The sequence below is a fragment of the Canis lupus genome, chromosome 22, assembly GCF_003254725.2.
Source record: "Canis lupus dingo isolate Sandy chromosome 22, ASM325472v2, whole genome shotgun sequence".
Lineage (NCBI taxonomy): Eukaryota > Metazoa > Chordata > Mammalia > Carnivora > Canidae > Canis > Canis lupus.
In genome coordinates, this window is record NC_064264.1 from 58,330,661 (window position 1) to 58,353,122 (window position 22,462).

Genomic DNA, 22,462 nt, shown 5'->3' on the forward strand with positions numbered 1-22,462 from the left:
CATCACAAAACTCTCCCCAGGGACACAAAATACTACACAGGTTCCTGCCGCCTGCTCCTGTCTCCCCTGGGATTTGGGGACTCAAACCCTTCCTGTCCCCAGCATCTGGCACAATGCTTATTAGGCCCTTTCTTTAGCTTCAATGAAGTTGAAATAAAAACCCATGTGGTTTATGCCATTTCTCACAGGCAGAAAAGCTAAACAAACAAACAGAACTTCTAAAGGAGAATGAAACCCTAGAACGGTCTGAGGCCCAGAAGAAAAGAAAACCCTCTTCACCTCATGAGAGAGAGTGGCATTCCAAGGCAGAGGTCAGCAAAGTACGGCTAAATCTGACTGTCGTCTGTTTCTGTAAATAAAGTTTTATTGGAACACAGCCATGCTCGTTCGTTTGCACAGGGCAGCTTCTGCACTTCAGCGGGAGAGCTAGTGGTTGTGCAGAGACCGTCTGCCCCGAGACGAGAGGAAGGCATCAGAGGAGAAAGTAGGGTGGGGGAGTCAAAATAACACCATACATTTCCATCTGTGTTACACCTGGAGACAGCCTGATTCCCCCTCTGGATATAAGCTGCCAGCTTATGTCCTTCAGAAATGTAATACCCTCGACTAAAAAACACGCTATCTTGTTACAGGCCCTGCTGAAAACGAGGAAGCAAGTCATGCAATCATTTATGAAGCCAGCACACTTTGGGGATTAATTTCCGCTACCTATGGCTCTTCTAGTTCATTTTTCATACACAATACGAGAATACGGTTTTCATACACAAGATACATCCTACAGTATCGTTCTTTCAACTTTAACAGAGGTGAAGTTATAATAAGTTAGACCTTCAATTCTAGAAGGGTCCAAATCTTTTCTCTTTCTCGGGTCATTTAAGAGCATGAATATAAGCGTTATGTTTCTCCCTATGAAACAGTAAGAATAATTGAGCTAAATGATATAATGTGCACTAAAATTGCAAATATCCTATGAACACTGTAATTCTTTCCATAAGCTCATGAGCTTATGCCGATGTAAAGAACATGTATTTTATGTACACTACAAAAATGTTTTTCTTGTTTATATCTGAAGTTCTCAGACCTATTATGTTTTTCCTACAAAATTAAGAAATGTACAATAACAATTTATTCAAAATATATCCACCCCAAATACCCTGTTGTTATATATCATTTCAAATGCACCTTTCTTTCCTTCAAATGTTTAGATATGTAAGAGTTGCTACTGGGGTTATTTTAGTTTTATGATTTCATTCCTTGTTTTTATTATTGAAACCGAAATAAGCATTTTTTGGAAGTCTGAAATTATGACAAACACACCTCAAATCCCCTCTATAATATCACTTAATAGGAAACAGACTTATGAGTATAGTTAAAAGGTACGGCCTAGGATTCTAAGATATATACTCTAGTTTACACATTTAACAATAATACAGCAACTTGGAAACGTATTAAAAATAGAGCATAATAAGCACTAAAGTGCTTGTCTTTCATTACAGGAAAAAAGAAAGAAGTAAATGTTGAATAAATGAGATCTTTAAAAAAAAAAAAAAAAAAGAAAAGAAAACAGAGGGCAATTCTGGAATCCATTGCCCCCAGCCCCTGCCCAGCTATCTCCCTCCTAGGTGCGAGCTTCCACTGAGCAAATGCACCTGGGTGGCCTGAGTGGCCTCCGCCTCTCCGCAGGCTGATTCCCTCCCTGTCTATTAACGTCCACAGGATGCAGATGTGCATCCTCTCCCATCTCCCGGGGGCTCAGAATAGATCTCATTTAAAGGCTCTTGTGTGAATGGGCAGCCAACCCTCAGGTGTCCTGGCTCATTCTCACCATCACTCATCTCAAAGGCATTCTGGGAGCTTAGGAATGACTCAGGTCAAGCCGTCCCCACCCCTGCAAACTGAATGCCATTCCAATGGCTCAATGCGACGTGGGTGTGGACAGTCACTGGTCCCACAGGGGGCCCAGGATCCAGCATTTACCATTCTGTTCTTCCTTCTGAAAACAGGGCCATCATTCTCCTGCCCTGAGTTCCTTCCTGGGCCTTTGTGGAACTACCAAATTTTACATATGAAAGCTACAAGCATGTAAGTCAAACACAATGTAGAGATACTCTTGACTTTCCGTGTGCAGAGGAGTACATGCCACTAGCATTAGTGGCACCTTGCAGGTGGGTCCCTTTGCTTTCTTCAAGTTCCTTCAAATGATGTATACGCGTAGCCACATGTTCCTTGTGAACTACAAAGACTTAATGAGACCCGGCAGCCCTAGGCGGCCAAAGAAAGCCTGGCTCCTCCCACCCCGCTCTCTTGGCTAATCTGTGCGGCCACAACAGTGCTATCTCTGAGCACGTTTGCCACCACAGCATTTTCCTTCATTCAAAATTCTACCCATGAATGACATCACGAACAACTGGAACTTCAAGCAGCAAATAAACAACTCATGAATGCACAAAAACAATGGCAAATAGCTCCCGGAATGAAATGAATAAACTTGTTTTAATTGGATAGAAGCAGAACAGAAGTAGAATTGTTTTTCTGAGGGTAACTCCAGGCCATTTAAAGCTAATAGTTCTCAAATGCTGCCCTGATCGCCTTGCTCGGCTGCTCCCCCCACGTCCTGTGGGCAGGACAGAACGTGCGTGCGGCCAGGGGGCGCATGTGCCCCGGAGCAGGCAGCTGCGCCATCAGGACCGCCGGGACGCGCCCCGCAGCACGGTGCCCACTGGCGAGCGGGGCCATGGGCACGAGTTTCTGTTCTCTCGGGTTTATGCTCCAAAGTGTGGCAAACTGTAGGTCAACATCAGCATTCAGACTCTGCTGCACACAGAGATTTACATTCAAACCAAGTACTACTTATTAAAATTTCAGTAACAAAAAATGTGAAGTGCTAAGTTACAAACTGTCTTTACCGAGTTCATTTACTGAAAAATAAAATCAGCAGCCATGGATGGCCAGGCCTTCCCAGGAAGCGGGCCAGGAAAACGGCGGTTCCTCCCACCGGCCCCACCTGGACCTGCAGGTGCCGCCCCCAGCCCCCTCCCCCACTTCACAACCCGACAGCCCCTGGGGCAGGTTAGGCTACTACACATGCCCTCTGGGCCAAAGAGTGCCAAAGTGTAGTGTCTCCAGTCACTCACACTGGAGTCTCTGCAGGGAAAGGGCTCTGGAGACTCACTTCTCCAGCCTTGGGAGAACTCAGTGGCTGGACCCGGTAGGCATCTTACACACTTATTTGCCAGAAGGGACCTCCCACACGGGAGGCTCTGGACCCCAGGACACCTGAGCCAGGGGTCCAGCCTGGCATCTCTCAAGGCCTCGGAGGGATTTGAAAGAGCAGGCAGGATGGACACATGGACACCCTAGCCCCCCAGTCCTCCTGGAGGCCAGACCCACAACGGTTACACACAGAGCCAGGAAGAGCACCTGACGCTGCCCCTGGGCTGGGAATATGGAGGGGACCCAGTTTTGGTCCCCGCAGCTGCACGCGTGATCACGCACGTCCCCCACTCTTGCCCCTTCTCTAGTGAGAAGAAAGCCCAGTGAGGGAACAACACAGCCAAGCACAGCAAGATCCAGCTTCCCAAAGTGCTGAAGGCTCGGGGAGGGGGAAACAGTCAACTCAGGGTGAAGACATCACTCCTTCCACGGGAAGAAGGCTAGCCTGTCTGCGTAGACTGGCCTGGTCCCATTTCCAGTTCCTTCAAGCTGAGCAGAAGCCTCTGCGACTTTTCAGGATGGACTGAAAAGTCACGTGCGTTCCTAACCACGTCCTTGGGAGCCCAAATGACAAAAGGCAACACAGCAAATTACATTTTGTCATTTCTACCTATTGTACTCAACGGAACATGAACGGGCTTCCAAGCAGCCTGAACAGAGGGTAACAGGGCGGCAGCCAGTCACACAGGAGCTGGGGAGTGGGAATCCACACCAGCCCTGGGCTGCGGGTCACAGGGTGGGCGCCACGGCCACAGCCACAGCCTCAAGTCCCTGCAAAGGCCCTGGATGTGGGGCAAGTAGCCCACTTGTGGCTACTTGCCTCCCACTCTCGCCTCTTGTTGTTGCAGAGCCTCATCTAAGAGCTTCTCCAGAGTCTAGGAAGCAGAGACACCAAGGAGACCCACAAGCATAGACGGATTTTCTAAAACATTGCACGTGAACGTCAACATGGAAATTTCACGATTCTGGCCTGGAAGAGGCAAGGGCAACCCAAGTGGAAGTTGTAACTGCTAATGCAGGTAAGCAAACCGCCAGGAGCAGACCACCAGTCTTCTTCCAACGGAGGAGCTTCTTTAACACCTTGCATGTACGCTACCGTATGATGTACGTATTTCACAAAAATTAAGTGAGACAAAACCTAAATCCTGAAGACAGACCTACATGCTACGTCAAGTCTTCAAACGATACAAGCTACAAATAACTGCACACAAATCCACTCGCAAAACATCCATTTTGCTCACACACAGACTGAGGGCGGGTGGGTCCTCCTGGCAGCCTTGGAGCCTGGCTCACTCCTAGTATCAGCACCGTCCTGCCGGTTTCTCTCTGTGAAACACACGGAGGAATCCGAGCTCCATCCCTGGACGATGAAACCAACCCAGTGTGCAGCTCGAACCTGGCACTCCTGAGCAAGAGCAGAGCCTGCCCAACTAATGGCAGGCGGCCGCACGCGGCACTAACCCAGCGCCAGACCCACCCACGGTTTGGCTGGTCAGGATGAGTGAGTGTCCTTTCTCCCCCCAAAGGAGCCAGCATGTCACCTGCAAGACCCAGAAGCAGGCAGCATCACACCTCCCAGGCCCAAAGAGTCTCTCCAGCCCCAGGTTTTTCCTTTAAAACATAAGAATAACAAGAACCTCCCTCCAAGGAGGTCCCGAGGACTCGACAACAGTTAGAAATGTTTTATAGGGCAGCCCGGGTGGCCCAGCAGTTTAGTGCCGCCTTCGGCCTAGGGCATGATCCTGGAGACCGGGGTCCCACGTCAGGCTCCCTGCATGGAGCCTGCTTCTCCCTCTGCCTGTGTCTCTGCCTCATTCTCTCTCTCTCTCATTCTCTGTGTCTCTCATAAATAAATAAATAAAATCTTTAAAAAAAATGTTTTATAAATTACAAGGCTCTTTACAGATGTTTGCATAATCACGTACATAATTCCACCAGGAGGCAGGTGCTTGGCTGTTAATCTTGTTTATCATCTTCCAGCGCCCACCCCCTCACAACTCAGTGCCTCAACCCATTTTCAGGGTTTCTCCCAGCTTCTATGCTAGTTTGGAAAAGGAAATTCAAGAGCTGCCATATCCCTCACGAGGCAAAAAAAGAACAAAAAAACCAAAAAAACAAAAATCACAAAACAATAAACAAAAAAACAAAAATCAAAAAAACAAAAAAAAACCCCACACACAAGATGGCAGAATTAGATGATTCTATGCTCCTTTACATTATTAAAATATGAACTGACATCTTTACAACGGCTGACCGAGCTCTACAGATCATGGTCCCTTGTCACCCCCTCACTTCACCTAATATGCTCTGCCTTTCTCCTTCTTCGTCAGTCATACTGACCCACTCCTCATTGCGGAACATACCAGCAATCTTCTGCCCCAGGGCCTTTGCACAGGTATTCCTTTGCCTATATGGATTCTCCCCGTAAAGATCTAGAAGACCTGCTTCTTCATCACCTTCAAGCTGTCACCTCTCCCCTCCCTCCCTTCCGCCACTTTATTTTCTGGAGCATCTATTACTACCTATAATACTTCATCATCTGAAAACATAACGAAATTAAATTTATTTCCTAGGTTTCAAATATAGGCTTGAACACTGAGTACCTTTTGTTTTTCTTTTAAGCTTGGGAACCAAACCAGTTTCTTTCTCTCATACACTTTAATATTTTTCAAATGAGTGAAACAGTTTAAAAGTATTCAACAAGTAACAACTGGCATCTTTGTCATGAAAAAAAATTTAACAATTTGATTAACTCTGAAAGTTGAAGGGAGATCTAACCTTTCTGCCTCTGTCCCTCCTGCCCACAGCCCATCTTTCTACCCTCCCAAGCAGCATTAAGTGACACTCCTATCAGTCCCCCCCCCCCCCCCCCCCCCCCCCCCCGCTGCACCACTCCCTGCCCTGAATGAGCACTTAAAGGTGGGAAAATGTAAAAAGGACAGAAGGACAGGAAACCAACTCCCACATCAGTCTGATGGGTTGGAGATACAGCTGCCTGGCCGATGGATGGCCCTCTCCTCTCCACAGTGGATGCCAAGGCAGAGATGGGTCTGGCAGCAGCAGGTCTCAGAGCAGAGGGAGCTGCTGGTAGCCAGGGGGGCCTCCCTTGTGCAGGAGGGGGACGGGCTTTCCTGGCCAGATCACTGGGTCTATAAAAAGGACGTCCGCTTTCAAGGGCTTCAGATACACCTGCATGCCACTGAAGGTGCGTTAAAGATGTGTCGGCCTGATTTGGAAATTATTAGGATAGTGACTAAAATCTACATGTTCACCATTTATGGAAGGCCACAGTGGGGCGCGAGCAGTAGCAGTAAGCATTTTACATGTGAGCTTTCCACGTGTGTGGCCATGAACGCTTGGTGTTGCAGAATTAAGGATGAGTTCACAGAAAGAACTCCCACCACGCAAACAAAAGAGAGGACATCCGTTAAGCAGCAGTGGATGGTGGGTAAGCTGCAAAGAATCGGAAGGCTCTGGAAAAGGAGGCCAATATCCCAGTGTTGGGAAGTTTCTGGAATACTTCCACTGACAGCAAAGATGGGGTACAAGGAGAAATCCTGGGACAGTTACGGGCAGAGGCTAGAGTGAGCTATACCCAGCAGCCAGGACCCTGGCAAACTGAACCCACAGTTTCTGAGAAGAAAACTGACCCAGCATCATCGGAGGAACCCCAAGAGTATGGAGACAGGACTGAGCGCGGAGTGGCTCCATCAGAACCTTCCAGCGAGGCCACCCCACCTTGAGAAGGGCGGACGGACGACTCCTGGAAAGCTCCATGCCGCTGCCCAGGAAACAGCCTACGTGGGGAGCACCGAGTGGCCCCCGGCGACTACTCAGGTGTTCATACACACTGAATCTCCATCGAGTAACTGGCTAAACTGTCAACTCTAGGAAATGCCTCAAGACACGAAGAATTCTGAACATTCCAGCTGAACAGGACAGACTCCAGAGTCGTGGAGATGAATGCTTATCACCCAGAGTTATTCTAGGAACTTAATTAAATGCTCCATGCCAGAGAAACTTGGGTATTTTACTGCTGTGGTTATTTCATTTGGAACGAAGGCTACTAATAAACCAGCCCTACTGATAAGCTAAACTGCAAATAATGATAAGAAGTAAAATGGAATTAAGGTGAGTTCTTCTACTGCATCTTTAAAACTCTGATAGGACCATAAACACCAAAATGTCATTATGCTTAGAAGCTACGTAAACTTTCAGAGAAAATGCTCATTTTAAAATTTCAAAATAAGTAAAGGCTAAAGGATGTTTTAAAATTCATTGTTTGTAAGTCTGTCGGGCTTTCATATCTAATATTTCCACACCACACGTTATTCAAGTTTCCACTTTTTACCGAACCAGCTGAAAAGTTAATTTTCTGTTGCGGACTATAAAATAAATGTACGCTCCTGGATTTATAACATCCTAAAGAAGGAAGAAATACAGATTTTGCAGTTTTGCAACTCGTGTATTTGGCTAAATAGTACCTAAATATTTTCAATTGAACTGTACGTTTATAAGAAGTCTACTTAGCAAACTAATGAAAGTTCTTTGCAGAAATGTCATCAGACTTATTTGATAAATATAACTGGAAGACGGAATGAGTAGCAAATGCATTTGTTTGTTTCATCTGTATACACAAAGTGCTGTTTTAGGTCACTTTTATGCCAGAAAACTATTTTTGAAAACCCTGCTATCATGTAAGAATAAAACAGAGGTATGCGTTGCCACCCATCACTTGAGCAATTTATCTTCCAAAAAATGCATCCAGCCTTCGGCGAAAGAAACTGACCGCCTGAGTGTCTCTTTCTAGCAACTTCTGTCCTCTGAGTAGTTCAGGAGCTCCAGAATGTTGACAGGGTCCCAGAGTACTACTCCTACCTCCCTCTCACCCTCAAACAAAATCAAGCTGCTCTATGCACACTAATTGGTGCCTTGTTTAATACTGCTTATTGCTCAGAGTTTCTAAAGCACGATTTGCATAGTTTTTAAACTTATTAAGAATGTCCTGGCCTATTTCCAAAACTTCTCTTCATGCTTCTGCACCTCCCCGCCCCTGCCATTGGCCCAGCGGGTGCCTGGGACCCTGCACCGGGGACAGGGAAGGGGGCACTGGCAGGCTGTGGTGTGGGGCCAAGTCCCCTGGGGGGGGGGGGGCATGGGCGTGGCTTCTACTGCAGGCGGGGAACTCTCAGCCTTCACCCACCCCAGTCCCCACTTCCCTGGCTTCCCACCGCCAGCACCTGGCAGTGCGGCCACGCCAGTTCAGGGGTTCTCTAAGGAGGGGATCCAAACCTCGCCCTGGGAAACACTGCTGCATTTATTTATGAAGACTCCCTACAGCGCGAGCACAGCAGCATCTTTATTCGGCAGCTTTTGCATTTCACCTGGTGAGTACTCTCCAGACCCAGAACCCAGAGACAGGGCGCTCTGAACTCTGCTTTCCCCCACCCTCACCCCGAAAGGCTGTTTTTGCAGTACACTGATGGGAAGGGCAGGGGAGGGAGCTGCATCGCCCTGGTTTGTTGACCCCAGTGGGCGGCGGCAGCCTCCTTCCCGAGGGGCTGGGTAGATTACTGGTGCACGATGCTTACCAGGGAGGCGTGTGGCCCCAGGCTGCCATCTGCTAGGAAGGAAGTCCTCTCTCGGAGGATGCTGGAGAGACTGGCAGCTAATGTAAACAAAATCAACTCAGCCCGTAGATCCCCATTGCATTTTTTAAAAATATGGACAGCCTATGAATTTTGGTTTGTTTACATCTTCCCTTCTGCCTTTGAAAGTGGGGTCACAGTCACATCATTAGGAAGGTAGAAAAACCATTTCTCTTCATTCAAAAATTCAGTTAAATGATTTCTTTTTTTCAGAAAAAAAAATCTTGAAAATAAGAGAGGCACTCGTGAAATAATCTGGTCCCCAGAAGATTACCACCTAGCAACAACTGATTAGTTAACTTATTGGTCCTTAGGCAAATTCTAAATTGGTTAGTTTTCAAATACACTCATCATTAAGTAGGTTAATGACTCATTTCTTAGGAAACTGTTAATGGACTTATTCATAAGGAGGAGAATATGTATTTCACTTATGGAATAAATCTATCACAAAGACACCTCACGCCATAACCAGATCAAGCATCTAGCTTGAACCCATCACAAATGGCAAGGACATATGTTTTTCCCAGGTAACAGAGGCTTTTCCACTGGAATCATGCCAAGAATTTTCTTCTTTCTTTTCTTCTTTTTTTTTTTTTAACAAGTAAGCACATGATCTTGAATGTTTGCCAAACCTTCGCTCTTCTGCTTCCCCAGTACACACTGCCCACATGATCGTGAGCAGGCGTGTCTCCTGATTCACAGCACTCTTCCTTACCTAGGTGCCTCTGCATCCTCTGCTTCTGTCGGCCAGCAGACCTGCTAGTCTACGCATGAAGCAAAATGTTCCAAAGTCAAAAAAAAAAGAAAAAAAAAAAAGGACAGATACCACTTGTACAAACGCTGAGTTGTTCTGGAGCGAATACGACAGCCCTGGGAGGAAGTTATTCAGTGGTACACAAAAGACCCACAGAGACAGGGCATACTCTATTCTTTCTTGATAATATTTACAAACATTTCTACCAACGAATTAAATGGTGACCTTGGAAAAAAGGTCTGACCTCCCTGAGCCTCTGTGTACGCAGGCTTAAATGAGTTTTATTATACCAACCGTTCCCAACTCCTCTCCCTTGAAACGACCTTGCATTCTCTCCTGATCCTCACCACACTGTGTGGACAGAATTTTCATGTATTTGGTGGTGGGAGGGCGGAGAGGCATCTTCTCAAGGATAATATATAGCCAGCTTTGTTGAAACAAAAAGCAGCTAGAGGAATAGGAGCTTTCAGTGTTGCAGACCACTGGGACCCCAGGAAGTGAGACTGGAAAGCCCCAGAACAGATGACCAGTCAACAACCTGGAACCACCACTCTGAAGCCACCAACACAGTGACGGCTGTGAAAGTCCTATCAGATCCTGAGCTCTGCATACTGCCAGGCATAAAACGGGTTTAAAAAAATTAGGGGGCTTCCCTTCCATGTCCTACTTCCTGCTTAACTGCCCACATTTTACTCAGAATCAATAAACACATGGGAAAAAAAAAGAGGGAAATTCAGTAAGTATCAGCCAAGCGAAATAGAAAACAAAACAGCTACCTGGATAGTTGCCTGAGACGGGTCTAGGCTAAAATCCTAATGTAACTGTTGGCTCTGAGCTTCCCCAGCAGACAGTTTGTAGCACTCGGAGACAGTATGATGGGATGTAAGAGCACAGGCTGCCGAGTCAGACCTGAGGAGGCAGGACCGCAGGACAAGGCAGGACAAGGATGGTCAATGGGCACCTTCTGAGGCTCACCCAACAGTACTCCTCTCAGCTCTCGGAACCTGGCCAAGTCCCGGGGCCTCTCTCTGCTGCAGATTCCTCATTCCCAAGGAGTGGCCCTGCCTAATGTCACTGGGTTTGGGAGTATAATGTGATACTACAGGGAAGAAAATGTCTCGATGCCATGAAGTGAGGAAAAAAACAGTGCCTGGATTTTAAACAATTCTTTTGACCTAAAGGAGTTAGGGCAACACAATACTCTTCCAATACTGATCAGCATAATGGTTACAACTTCACCAGCACCAGCTCCAGCTGCCTTCTTTCACTGCGCATCAGGTTCTGGGATTCTTAGTAGCACCTAATTCAGAGGCAAATGATGGGCCCCCTCCCCTAAGTAACTACTTTTACATTTGGACAGAGGAAGCACTACGTCACACTCATAAATGCTAGAGATCAGGCATTAATACTATGTAAAAGCATAAATCCTTCTTAGGATAAACATACGGATTTTAAAGTAATTATTAAAATCACATAATATAATGAAATCTATCATAATCCCCATTTTTACACACTGAAAAAATTGCAATTTAATACTAGACTACAATCATTCACCCAACGATTTATACCAACACCCTATGGATAGATTAAAGCACCAGTAAGACTATAATTATACTTAAGGTTGTAAAGTTTTAACGTGATTAGAGAACACGTCATTATTCAGTATTTGAGTTTCACAAAGACAAAATTCCCACCAAGCCTCTTGGGGCATGATTAGATAAGACATGGAGCCCCCTCCCCTACACACACACACACACACACAAAATATTTATTTCTGGAAAATTTGATACTGTTTAAAATCAATACTAAAGGACACCTGGGTGGCTCAGCCAGTTGAGCGTCAGATCTTGATTTTGGTTCAGGTCATGATCTTAGGGTCATGAGACTGAGTCTGGCTTAGGGCTCCACACTTAGCACAGAGTCGGCTTGTCCCTTTCCCCTCTGCTCCTCCCTCACTCCTCTCTCTAAAATAAATTAGTAAAATCTTAAAAACCAATAAATACAATAAAATAGAAACTAAAAACAAAACAAAACAAAAAAACAACCAGTACTGACAAGGTGCTGTGCATATGGTCATTTATCTTAAGGCATATTACGTACCACCATATTTAACCAAATATTCCAAATTTCACTAAAAGCACAATAGGCAAGGAGTATTTTATAAATCTTGTTTGTGGGTGTAAATATTATGTATGGCATAAGAAAATGGGGCCAAATCTGAAGACACATTTGTCTGCTCAAGGTTTACAATGTCTCTGGACCTGTAAAAGTGACTTTATGCAAATTTAATATTTTTCTAGTGTAATCGCTGAGAAATCAGAACCGCTAACTTGACTATTTTACCGCTTGTAAACGTGCAGCCTTTAAATTTTAACCCAATTCTATCCCAGCGTTCCCATGCAATGAATTCAATTAAGCAGCAAGAGTACCATGCACAGAAGGATCTTGTATTATTCGCATCCACTGAGCAAAATGGTAGTGTACAACGTGTATTTCTACTCCCTCTATTCAAACTTCCTTCTGTGCCTTTTATTTTCGTGTGCCGTTAACTCAAGTCTCTGTGGCTATCTAGAAAGAAATCGAATCCTCACTAGCAGTTCTCAGCCTCAGCATTTGCCCTATCTTGAATGATGACTCCACTCGTCCTCCTCAGAAAAAAAAAAAAACCTACCAATGAACTCAGTCTGCAATGATCTACCTTGAATGATTAAAAAAACCACAGTGATCTTGAAGAACACATTCAAATAGATAAAATCAACAGAGAGTCTCCCCGATTATATTTAGATAGTACGTTTCTACTTGATCAGTAACGTGGTTACAACTGATCACATTGGAGGGTCAGAAAATTTGGTTTTCATTTGTTTATTAAAATGTCTTGCTCATCTTGAATAGAAAGACATTCTCCTCATGTCTGTAGTAGAGAAAATCTGCAGCGAACTCTCCTACTATTCGTGGAGTCGGTGAAGACCCGGCTTTGGGCGGGGCTTCACTTCCCTCTGAGTTTTTCCTCACTCTACTTGGCAGTGCAGATAAAAAGAGTAAAGTTACATTTTCCCTTAAGTTTCTAAGGTGAAATGGGAACACTTGATTCTGTGCTACCCAAAAAAACAAAACAAAACAAAAAACCCTCTCAACTTGCCAAATCTGATACCAAAAGTTAACTAGCTCTTGGAACCATGCTTCTACAGAAAATGCATTAGTGGGAATTTTAACAGAAAACCCATTATACCCATGCTGGTAGTAAATAAAAGTGCTACGAGTCCTCCTCCTCTCCAGAAAAACAGAGAGATTCGTGTAATACACATAATTCCAAAGAAAATAATTATATTTAATTATCTATTAAAATTCCTTTTGTGGGGGAGTGGGCCTGTGCAAGAGCAAACGAATCAAACAAACACTGGAGGTTTTCCTACCATGTCTGACAACCAAAAAAAATCAAAACAGAGCAGGAGGGGCTACCCTAGTTAAATCAACCCTAAAAGAGAACCCCCAAGCCCAACACTAGGTTCAGCAGCTGAAAGTTTAAGGGTTCTGTTTTTCTCTCAATACAGCCCACGTTAAAAGCCAAAACTATCAGTTAAAAAAAATGAGTATCGTAATTATTAATTTTCATATTGACAATACCTGTTGACATACAAACAAATTATAAAAGGTAATCAAAAGTACGGTCTTAATATAGTTTCAGCTTTAGGACGCTGTTTTCCTTGATTATGTCATTTCACTACGTAATTTATTTTTTTTTTATTTTTTATTTTTTTAATTTTTATTTATTTATGATAGTCACATAGAGAGAGAGAGAGGCAGAGACATAGGCAGAGGGAGAAGCAGGCTCCATGCACCGGGAGCCCGACGTGGGATTCGATCCCGGGTCTCCAGGATCGCGCCCTGGGCCAAAGGCAGGCGCTAAACCGCTGCGCCACCCAGGGATCCCTCACTACGTAATTTAAAACACTACTTCATTGCAATTGATTATCTATGAACAAAATCTCAAGTTGGGTAAAGATGAGGGGAAAACATGGTTCTTGGAGACTGGAGTGGAATTAGCAATGAAGAAGAAAAGACATGCATCTCTTAAAAAAGGCGTTAGCTCCATTTTTAGACGACCGTGAGTTGTTTCTTTTTAAGAACACTCATTGACAAAAGTGACTTTCCTATAAACCCTCATAGTTTCAAGGCAATAAGTATCAATAGTGTCAGTGAGTTTATCAGCAGGATCCTTCAGGAGAGCATTTTAACCGTTCTTGATTTTTATGATCTGCTGGACCTCCCAATGGCCGAGGCCACAGGAGTGAGAGGGTTATAATTACCCCATTTTACAGACAGAGAAAGTGAGAAAGTGGGGTTAAATGGTTCTCCTCTGTCACACAATGACTCATTAAGATCAGCAACCAGAAACCTGGTTTCCTGATTCCTGGTTTAATGTTCCACATACTATGCTTCCTTCTACGAAGTACTATTTTTGTAAAGGTTTCTCTTTCAATAAAGGAAGTAGAACAAGTCACGTGACTTTCATTCACGAAAGCCTGTGTGTTTTCATTAGCACCTTGGTTGTCTGTTCCCGGGAACAGGGCAGGAGCAGTGTTCATTATTATCTTATTACGACCAGAGCTGGCCAACCAAAGCAGGAGAGCACGCAAAACAGAAAAATAAAGGGCATGTGGTTTGTCAAGCAATCTCATTGGAGTTCTAAAAATATTCAGGTTCTTTGCTTTCAGACTTCCAATAGGCAATCCTTTTAAACATAAATCGTGATTATCTTGTTCCTTTGGAGACGTTCCTGCTGTCCCCAAATTCTCTGACCATAGGATAGGAACAAATAGTCCTCTTATCAATCAGAATTTAAACAGAGATGCTTTCAGCGGTAACTCGTATCTAATCTGCCTTATACATACATAAAAACCAATTTTAGAACAAAAATCCCACCAAAGAGGAACAGTTAGATAGCACCTTTTATGATCTACACCAACCTAGTCGTAGCACAAACATGTATACAGTTAATTTTTAAATGCTGTTTTAAAGCATAGTAAATTCCACACTGTATTTTCAATTCCAAAACAACAACGTTCTGACAGATTGGTTCAATGTTCCTATGTACGCACCCGCAAAGCACGCAGAAAGGGCCTTCCTTTGCTCCCCAACAAGATGGATAATTTACAGTTCAAATTTTATTTGCTCTGGATTAATCCATAACTATTGTGTTATACAGATTATTATCATATATTAATCCAGAGCATGCACATACACAAACACACACACACACACACACCCCTAAAGTGCACTGACTTGCTTCTGGCACCGAAATCCCACCATCCCCCAACTCTACTGTAAACAACTATCAAACGTTGTTGCAGAAATCTTGTGTCTTTGTTACCACTTATGCAAATGCCAAACCCTACTGCAGGACCCCAAATCATTCTGCTTCAGCATAATTAATGACATTTCCCCATGTGGAGACGGAGGAGCTCAGTGTGAACAGACACCTATGCCACTTCTGAGCACCAGGCCATGCACACAATGACCCAGGAAGTTTTTTTCTCCTATTTCATCTTCAAAGAAATGCTTTCCAAGTCTTCCTCCCTATAAATCATCCTCCCAAAGGACGCTTATCTCCCGTGAACTCTTTATTTATGAGCACCACAGACAAATTTCTACATGCACACGTGAGTTAAATAAAAGTGGACGTTCATTTTGAGTTCCTCTCTGGCTCCACAGACCACAGCGCAGGTTCCACATTCATTAAGATGACATCCTCGTCTTTCCTGTTCTACTGTTCTTGTGTCAAATCAGTTCACTAGAAATCCATTTCGCATGTAGCCCTCTTAAAAAACTGTGGTTCTGGCACAATGGATCAATTGCAGTTCTCGATCTTGCTTAAAAATAGTCCTTTCTCTTCTTAAAAAGGTGTTTACCATAATGCTCACAGAGTCTTTGGAAAAACGGCAAGCAAATTCAATCTCATCTTTGTTCAGCCACCACCGAGCCTACGAACTGCTGTTTTGGTTTCAGGAGTCCTGAGTCCTATAGGTTGAAAGGAATTTTATACTGGTGGGAAAACAAACAGAACAAGCTAAATCAGGTCTCTAACTAAACTTATCTCTCGCAGTTTAACATTTTATTTTCCCCGAGTTTGAAAAGGGCATTATATCATAACATGAATCACGTTTCTTAATGTATCTCCCTTATCAGAAAGGCCTTGAATCCTTTCAGGCTGGTAGAGGCAAACCCCAGCTCACTCCTCCTGCTCCTGCAGGAACCCACTCCTGGGGCCTTCTGTAATCCAGGCCAGGGTTTTGCTTCCTGTTTCACCAAAAGGGGTAAAAAAGGTGTTATGTTCTCAGGCTGCTTTTCTGATTAGAATCAGATTTCAGCAAAATGTACTTTCATGTTTACTATGGCATATCCCCCATATACCCATCTGGGCATGCGAGGAAAATGTTTGCATGCATGCATTTCTCCCTCCCCCCCCCCTCAATTCCAGTCATGCCTGTGTGTTTCTATGGTCTGTGTCCTAGACTGCAGCTAATCCTTCAACTCCCTGACACACAAACAATTTTTCAGAAGTATCTGTAGTGTTTAACTTAACTGCAAGCAAAGTGACCTTCAGAGGCAAGTCATCGTTTATGGGATACACTCTGACAAGTTCCGATTGATTTAATTAGATGGTGCTAGAGCACCATACTCCTGATAATTCTCTAGGACTCTTTTCATCTTTTATTCTATGGTTTTAATAAAAAAGTAAAGAGCTCTTCCTCTCTTATAGTAGAACAACAGGCTATTTACCCTACAGCTATACTTTTACATCCCATGGACTAACCGTCCCAGGCATACTATCAACTGTATGCTGGACTTAGCTTTCAGCTACTCTGTTTAAGACCAAAAGGCGCACGGATCCCCAAAAGCTGTGGAGATCGTCACTTCGGACCCTTTGCAGACTTCTGACTTCACGCCGGCATCTACATTAACACTATTTGCTGCTTTATATTTTGTGGTTCCTCCGGAGCCTCTACCTTACTAGAACCCTCCCCAAACACACACAGCACCAAAGAAAAATTAGGAACTTGTGAATTGAACATTCACACCCCTACCACCCAGTCATTCAAAGTTTGAGATCCTCAGAATGCACCACCAGCTGCAAAGCAAGCACACCTCTCCTCATGGATATTTGATAAGAACGTGAAGGATGCGGGGCACCATCCTGTCCAATTGTTCTTGAAAACACCACGTGGCTGTCTTCCACTTGTTTCCTCTAAAGCACTGATTCTAAATCCCGGCTGCACGTTATCACCCAGGCAAACTGTGAACAACACTGGTGCCTGTGCTCTGCCCACCGGAGGCTTTGCTTCAATCTGTCTGGGGCGAGGCCCCAAAGGGGCTTTCTCAAACCTCCTCAGGTGAGCCTAACCTGGGACAGGGTTCTCAGAGGATGTTCCCCAACCAGCAGCAGCAACACAACCTGGGAACTTCCGAGAAAGGCACCTTCCAGGCCACGCCCTACACCTTCCGCATCACAATCCCTGGGGCTCTGCACAACCCAGTCATCCAGGCTTCAGCCATCTCTGACCAGGTGACCCCCCAGGTATGCTCGAGTCAGAGAACTACTGCTTCTACCCCACGTGTAGGCACTGCCACCCTGTCAGACCCTTGGGAGAAAAACGATGCCTCTTACGGAAAAGCCCCTACAGTTTCTGTGTAAAACTGAACCACGGGTTATAACTGTTCCCTGTTGCAGCCACCAAAATGGATGCTCATTTTCTAAATGACTTGCAGGCCTGTCTTTAAAAACTTTAAGGCTCAGCAAAAATCAGGTGGGACCTGCTTCCAGGAAAACAAAGACAAAGGGTGAGGGAGCTGTCAGAACTTCAGGTCAAGAACCAACCCCTGGCACTCTGGGGCGGCTGACGTGGGAAGACCCGTGCCCTGGGGACAGAGGGGAGGAGGGGGTGGGGTCCAAACAACAAGTCCACAGCTCCTGAGTGGGAGGCTTCACCTCCAACTCAGAGATATCACGGAAGACCACTGGACGGCTCTTGGTGTTTGGAGAAGGAAGCCGAGGGGGCAGGAAGGAAAACCAAACCGGAAGGCTGGCCCGATATTTTGGCACTCAGGTCCAGGTAGCAAAGAACAGCAGCCCCCGCTCTCCCACCGGTTCTCCCACCGGTGCTTCCAGCCATCCTCCCACCGGTCCTCCCACCCTTCACAAGGTCCAAAGGCCTCACCTTTCACGATGGTGGCCTCCTTCAGGTGATGGGACAGGAAGTCAATGCTGGCATAGGTGTTGGCGGGGGGCAAGGCGCCGGGGCTGGGCCCCCCACACACCCCACCGCCGCCGCTGCTCCCCACGGCGGTGATCAGGCCCCCGAGACTGCGGGTCCGGCCCCAGGCGCTCTTGTCTCCGGGCTGCGGATGCGGATGCGGATGCTGCTGCGGGGCGGGTGACAGCCCAGGCTCGTCCCTCACGTCGATGGCGATGTAGTTGAGGCCGTTCTGGAAGCCGGCAGAGGTCTCCCTGCGCATTGGGGCGCCACTGCCCCCAGGGCAGCCGACCAAGCCCCCGGGCTGACCTGGGCCCCAGGGGCGCGCCTGCTGGGGGTGCGGCGGCTGCAGCTGGCGGGGGGACGTGGGGCGGTCGTCCCCGGCACCCAGGACGCCGCTGCTGCCCCCTTCGCTGCTTTTCCTGAGAGACACGTTTTCCACAGAGGCCGAGTTGTGGCGCTTGGGGTTGTGGGCGAAGGAGGGGGACACGGGGGTCACAGTGGTGGTCGAGGCAAAGGTCTCAGAGCTGTGGCGGCGCCGGCCCCCCTGCGGGTCGGCGCGGATGACCTTGGCGCCCCGGTGCGGGTCCGGGGGCTGGCTGGCCTGCAGGAAGGCCTCGACTCCCGACACCTGGTCCATGAGGCTCAGCCTCTTCACCCCGGACGTGGGGCTGGTCACGCGGGCGCCCTCTGGCTTCGGGGGCGCCGCGATGGGTTGTGGCGGGGTGGCAGCCACGCCGAAGGCCATCTCGGTGTAGTCACCATTGTCCCCGGGCTCCGAGGAAGAGGAGGAGGCCGCGCCGGGGCCCTGCGACGGGGCGGCCGGGGGTAGGCGGTACAGCTCCCCCGGGGGCGGCGGCGGGGGCGGCTGCAGCTGCAGGGAGGCCGCGGGGGCGGCGGGGCGAGGGGGCAGCGGCGGGTAGGGCGAGGCGGCCTCGGGGGACAGGAGGGCGTCCAGGGAGCCCACGGGGTCCCCGCTCTGCGCGCCGGGCTTGGGCGACTTGGGCGAGCTGAAGTCGAGGTTCATGTAGTCGGAGAGCGGGGAGCGCTGCCTGCTGTCGCTGCTGGTGCCCGGGGTGCCCGAGCCCAGGGAGGAGGCCGGGCTGCTGGCGGACAGCAGCGAGCACGACGAGGCCGCCGAGGCCAGCAGCGGGGGCGCGGGCGGGGAGAGGCGGGCCCCGGCCTCGCCGAAGTCAATGTTGATGTACTCGCCGGGGCTCTTGGGCTCGGGCGGCAGAGGGTACTCGTGCATGCTGGGCAGCGTCTGCAGCCCCTCCAGGGACAGGCGCGTGGGCCGCACTGCCCGGCAGCGCTGGGTCAGGAAGCCGTCGGGGCGGCCAGCGCTGCTGCCACCGGGCCTGCCGGGCGAAGGCACTGCTGGGTGGGGGGGCTGGGTGTGGCCGCCCGCCCCCGCGAAGGCGCCGCCGGCCGTGGGCCCCGGGCTGGCGGGCGGCTCCAGCCTCTCCTCTTCCAGGATGCGCCCCACGGGGGAGCTCATGAGCACGTACTGGTCGTTGTTGTCCCCGTTGCACGTGTAGGGCGCCTTGTAGGAGCGCGGCAGGGAGCTGTAGCAGTAGCCAGGCACTCCCCTGAGCATCTCCCCACTGCCATGCAAGGCGGCCGAAAAGAAGTCCGGAGGAGTCCCCGAGGTACCCGCGTCGCTGGGGGACATATTGAGGTAGTCCCCGTTGGGTAGCAGCTTGCTGTCGGCGCTCTCCATGGACAGCTTGGAACCACACCACATGCGCATGTACCCGCTGTCCTCGGGGGAGCTCTCGGCTGGGGAGCTCGCCTTGTAGCTAACGCCGCTGCCACTGGCCGCGAAGGCCCTGCCGGCCGACGGGGCGGGCGCTGGCACTGCAGCCCCCGTGGGGGGCAGGGCGGCGGCGGAGGCCCGCGGTTGCAGGATCTGCTTGGGGGCCGACACGCTGGTGGGGCTCATGGGCATGTAGTCGTCACTCTTACAGCTGCCACCGCCCCCGCCCATGAGGGCCACGCCGGGGGTCATGGGCATGTACCCGTCGTCGGCACCGAGGTTGCTGCTGGAGCTCCGGTGGGACCCGATCTCGACGTCGCCGTAGTCCTCGGGATACGGGTTGTAGGCCACTTTGGGAGAGGACGCGGGGCAGGACGGGCAGAGGCGGCCGGAGCTGCCGGAGAAGGTGGCCCGCATCAGGGTATACTCATCCAGGGACGCGGAGGAGGGCTGGGGCACCGGCCGCTGCCGGGCAGGGGTGGTCAGGGAGTAAGTCCTCTTCCTCAGCCCCCGGTCCAGGTCCTGGGCGCCATCCCCGGACACTCTGCGGTAGGGGCGGCCGCAGTGGCTCAGGGGCCTGTCCATGGTCATGTACCCGTACAGCTCGCCCCCGCCGCCGTCCCTGGCCGGCGGCGTCTCGGCGATGGACTCGGGCGTGTTGCTCCGGTGGCTGCAGAAGGCTCTCAGGTCGCCGGGGCTGGAGCCATACTCGTCCAGCGACATGAAGCCGGGGTCGCTGGGGGAGCCCGAGGCCGACGCGCTGCCGCTGGACGGGCGCTGGCTCGCGGCGTGGTGCAGGGGGTGCTGCAGGGGCGGGTGCGGGCCCGGGGGCGGCGGGTAGGAGCCGGAGCCGTGCCCGCTGCTGGACGACAGGCTGCCGGGGCTGGTGGCGGCCGGGGGCGAGTGCGCCACGGGCATGGACATGGAGCGGCTGTGCTGCAGGGCACCCCCTGCCGGCGCCGGCGCCACCTTGCTCGCGCGCCCGCCGCAGCCGCCGCTCAGGGTGTGCGAGCGGCTCAGGGGCGCGCGCACCGGCCCGGGGCTCAGGGGGCTCCCGGCCACCGACACCGGCCTGCCGCCCGCCCCCGCGCCCGCGCCCGCGCCCACGCCCGCCCCCGCGCCCGCCGCCCCCGCGCCCGCGCCCCCGTCGCCCTCGCTGGCCGTGCGCACCCGGCACGAGCTGCACTTGGCGGCCGGCGGGGTGGCGGCCAGGCTGTCGGTGCGCGAGCGGCGCACCAGGCCCGTCTGGCTCGGGGGCAGGTTGACCAGGTGGTGGTGGCGGCGCGCGCCGGGGACGCTGATGGGGTGCGTGGAGGACGAGCCCGACGACTGGCTCTTGCTGCGGGGCCGGAACTCGAAGAGCTCCTTGAGCGCCTTCATGGCCTCCAGGATGGTCTCGTGGATGTTCTGCGCCACCACCGAGTCGTCGGCCTGCATCCACAGCTCCCCGGGGCCCGTGACCGCCGAGCGGCCCACCTCGATGAAGAAGAAGCTGTCCGAGTGGCCGCAGCGGCGGATGTTCATGAGCTGCAGCGTCACCGACGGCTGCTCGCAGTTGAGCTTCACGAAGCCGATGGTGCGCGCCGACAGGCACAGGCGGTACACGCCCGTCAGGTTCTTGCTCTGGCCCAGGCCCTTGGGCTTCAGGTTCACCTGCCACACCTCGCGGTAGGCGGCCGTGGCGGGCGCCACCAGCCCGTAGCTGTCGTCGGCCGCGGCGGCGCCGGCCGAGCCACCCAGGGCGCCGGGCAGCGAGGCGCTGCAGGACGCGGCGGCGTTGGCGGGGGCGGGGGCGGGGGGCGCGTCGCCCGCGCGGCCCTCGCTGAGCAGGTCGGTGAGCGCGCGGTACCAGCCCTCCTGCTCCTGCTCGTTCTCCGCCGCCACCGCGAAGTACTCGTCCCTGGTGTAGAGCGCGATCAGGTACTTGTGCTTGGCGTCGGCGCGCTTGTTGATGTTGAGGCAGCAGTCGAGCGCGATGACCCGCTTCGGGGCGCCCGCCTTGCTCCGCCACTTCTTCTCGCTCTCGTAGTACTCGAGCCGCGGCGGCTGCGGCGCCGGGACCCCGCCCGCCGTCGCCGCCGCCTCGTCGCCGGGCCCGCGCAGCACGAAGAAGCGCTTGTGGCCGTGCTTCTGCTTGCGCAGGTAGCCGCACTTGCGCACGCTGTGGTTGTTGTTGTTGTTGTTGTTGAGGTTGGGGCCGTCGCCGCCCGCCGGCCCCGGGGGCCCGGGCAGCGGCGGGCTCGCCATCGCCGGCGTTTCAGGCCGCGCCGAGCCGCGCCGCGCCGCGCCGAGCCGAGCCGCCGGGGGCAGCGGAGGGGGCGCGGGCGCGGGCGCGGGCGGGGGCGCGGGCGGGGGCGGCTCCCTCCCCCGCCCCTGCTCGCCCGCGCGAGCCCCGGTCCCTCGGGCCCGGGAGGTGGGGGAGGCCGGGGGAGGCCCGCGGGGGGGCCGGCCCCGCGCGGTGGCGCAGCGCCCTCCGCGCCCCCGGGCCCCGGAGGATGCCCGGCGCGGGCGGTGGCCGCCCCCTGGCCCGGCGGCCCGCAGCCGCCGCCTCCCGGGCTCTCGGGCGGCGCCTGGGGACTCGCTGCCTGGGCCGGGAGTCGGGGTCCCCGAGCCGCGGGGCCGAGCCTAAGGCGCGCGCGGCCGCACCGCTCCGGCCGCTGCGCCGCGCTCGGGGGTGCCGGGGTGCGCCCGGGCGCTCGGGGTCCGCGCCGCCGCCGGGGCGGCTGCTGCTGCTGCTGCTGCTGCTGCTGCTGCTGCTGCCAACGGCGACCCGGGCTCGTCGCGGTCCCCGCCGCACAGTGAGTAACACATCGCGCACCGAGTGACTGAAGTAACAGGA

The 22,462-nt window shown here is 51.2% G+C and overlaps 1 protein-coding gene across 4 annotated transcripts in view; it reads right to left on the reverse strand.

Moving 5' to 3' along the window:
- The window catches only part of IRS2 (insulin receptor substrate 2), a 30,645-nt gene extending 8,696 nt beyond the window's left edge, over positions 1-21,949 (reverse strand). For 2 of the 4 annotated variants that reach the window (XM_025441055.3, XM_035704516.2), the window contains exon 1: positions 17,832-21,949. In XM_025441055.3, coding sequence (XP_025296840.3) covers positions 17,832-21,870 — 4,039 coding nt within the window. In that variant the 5' untranslated portion in view covers positions 21,871-21,949. Of the gene's footprint in view, positions 1-10,391; positions 15,658-17,831 lie in introns of all 4 variants that reach the window. The other 2 variants (XR_007404940.1, XR_007404941.1) reach the window with 2 other exon arrangements.
- Between the last annotated feature and the right edge of the window lie 513 nt (positions 21,950-22,462).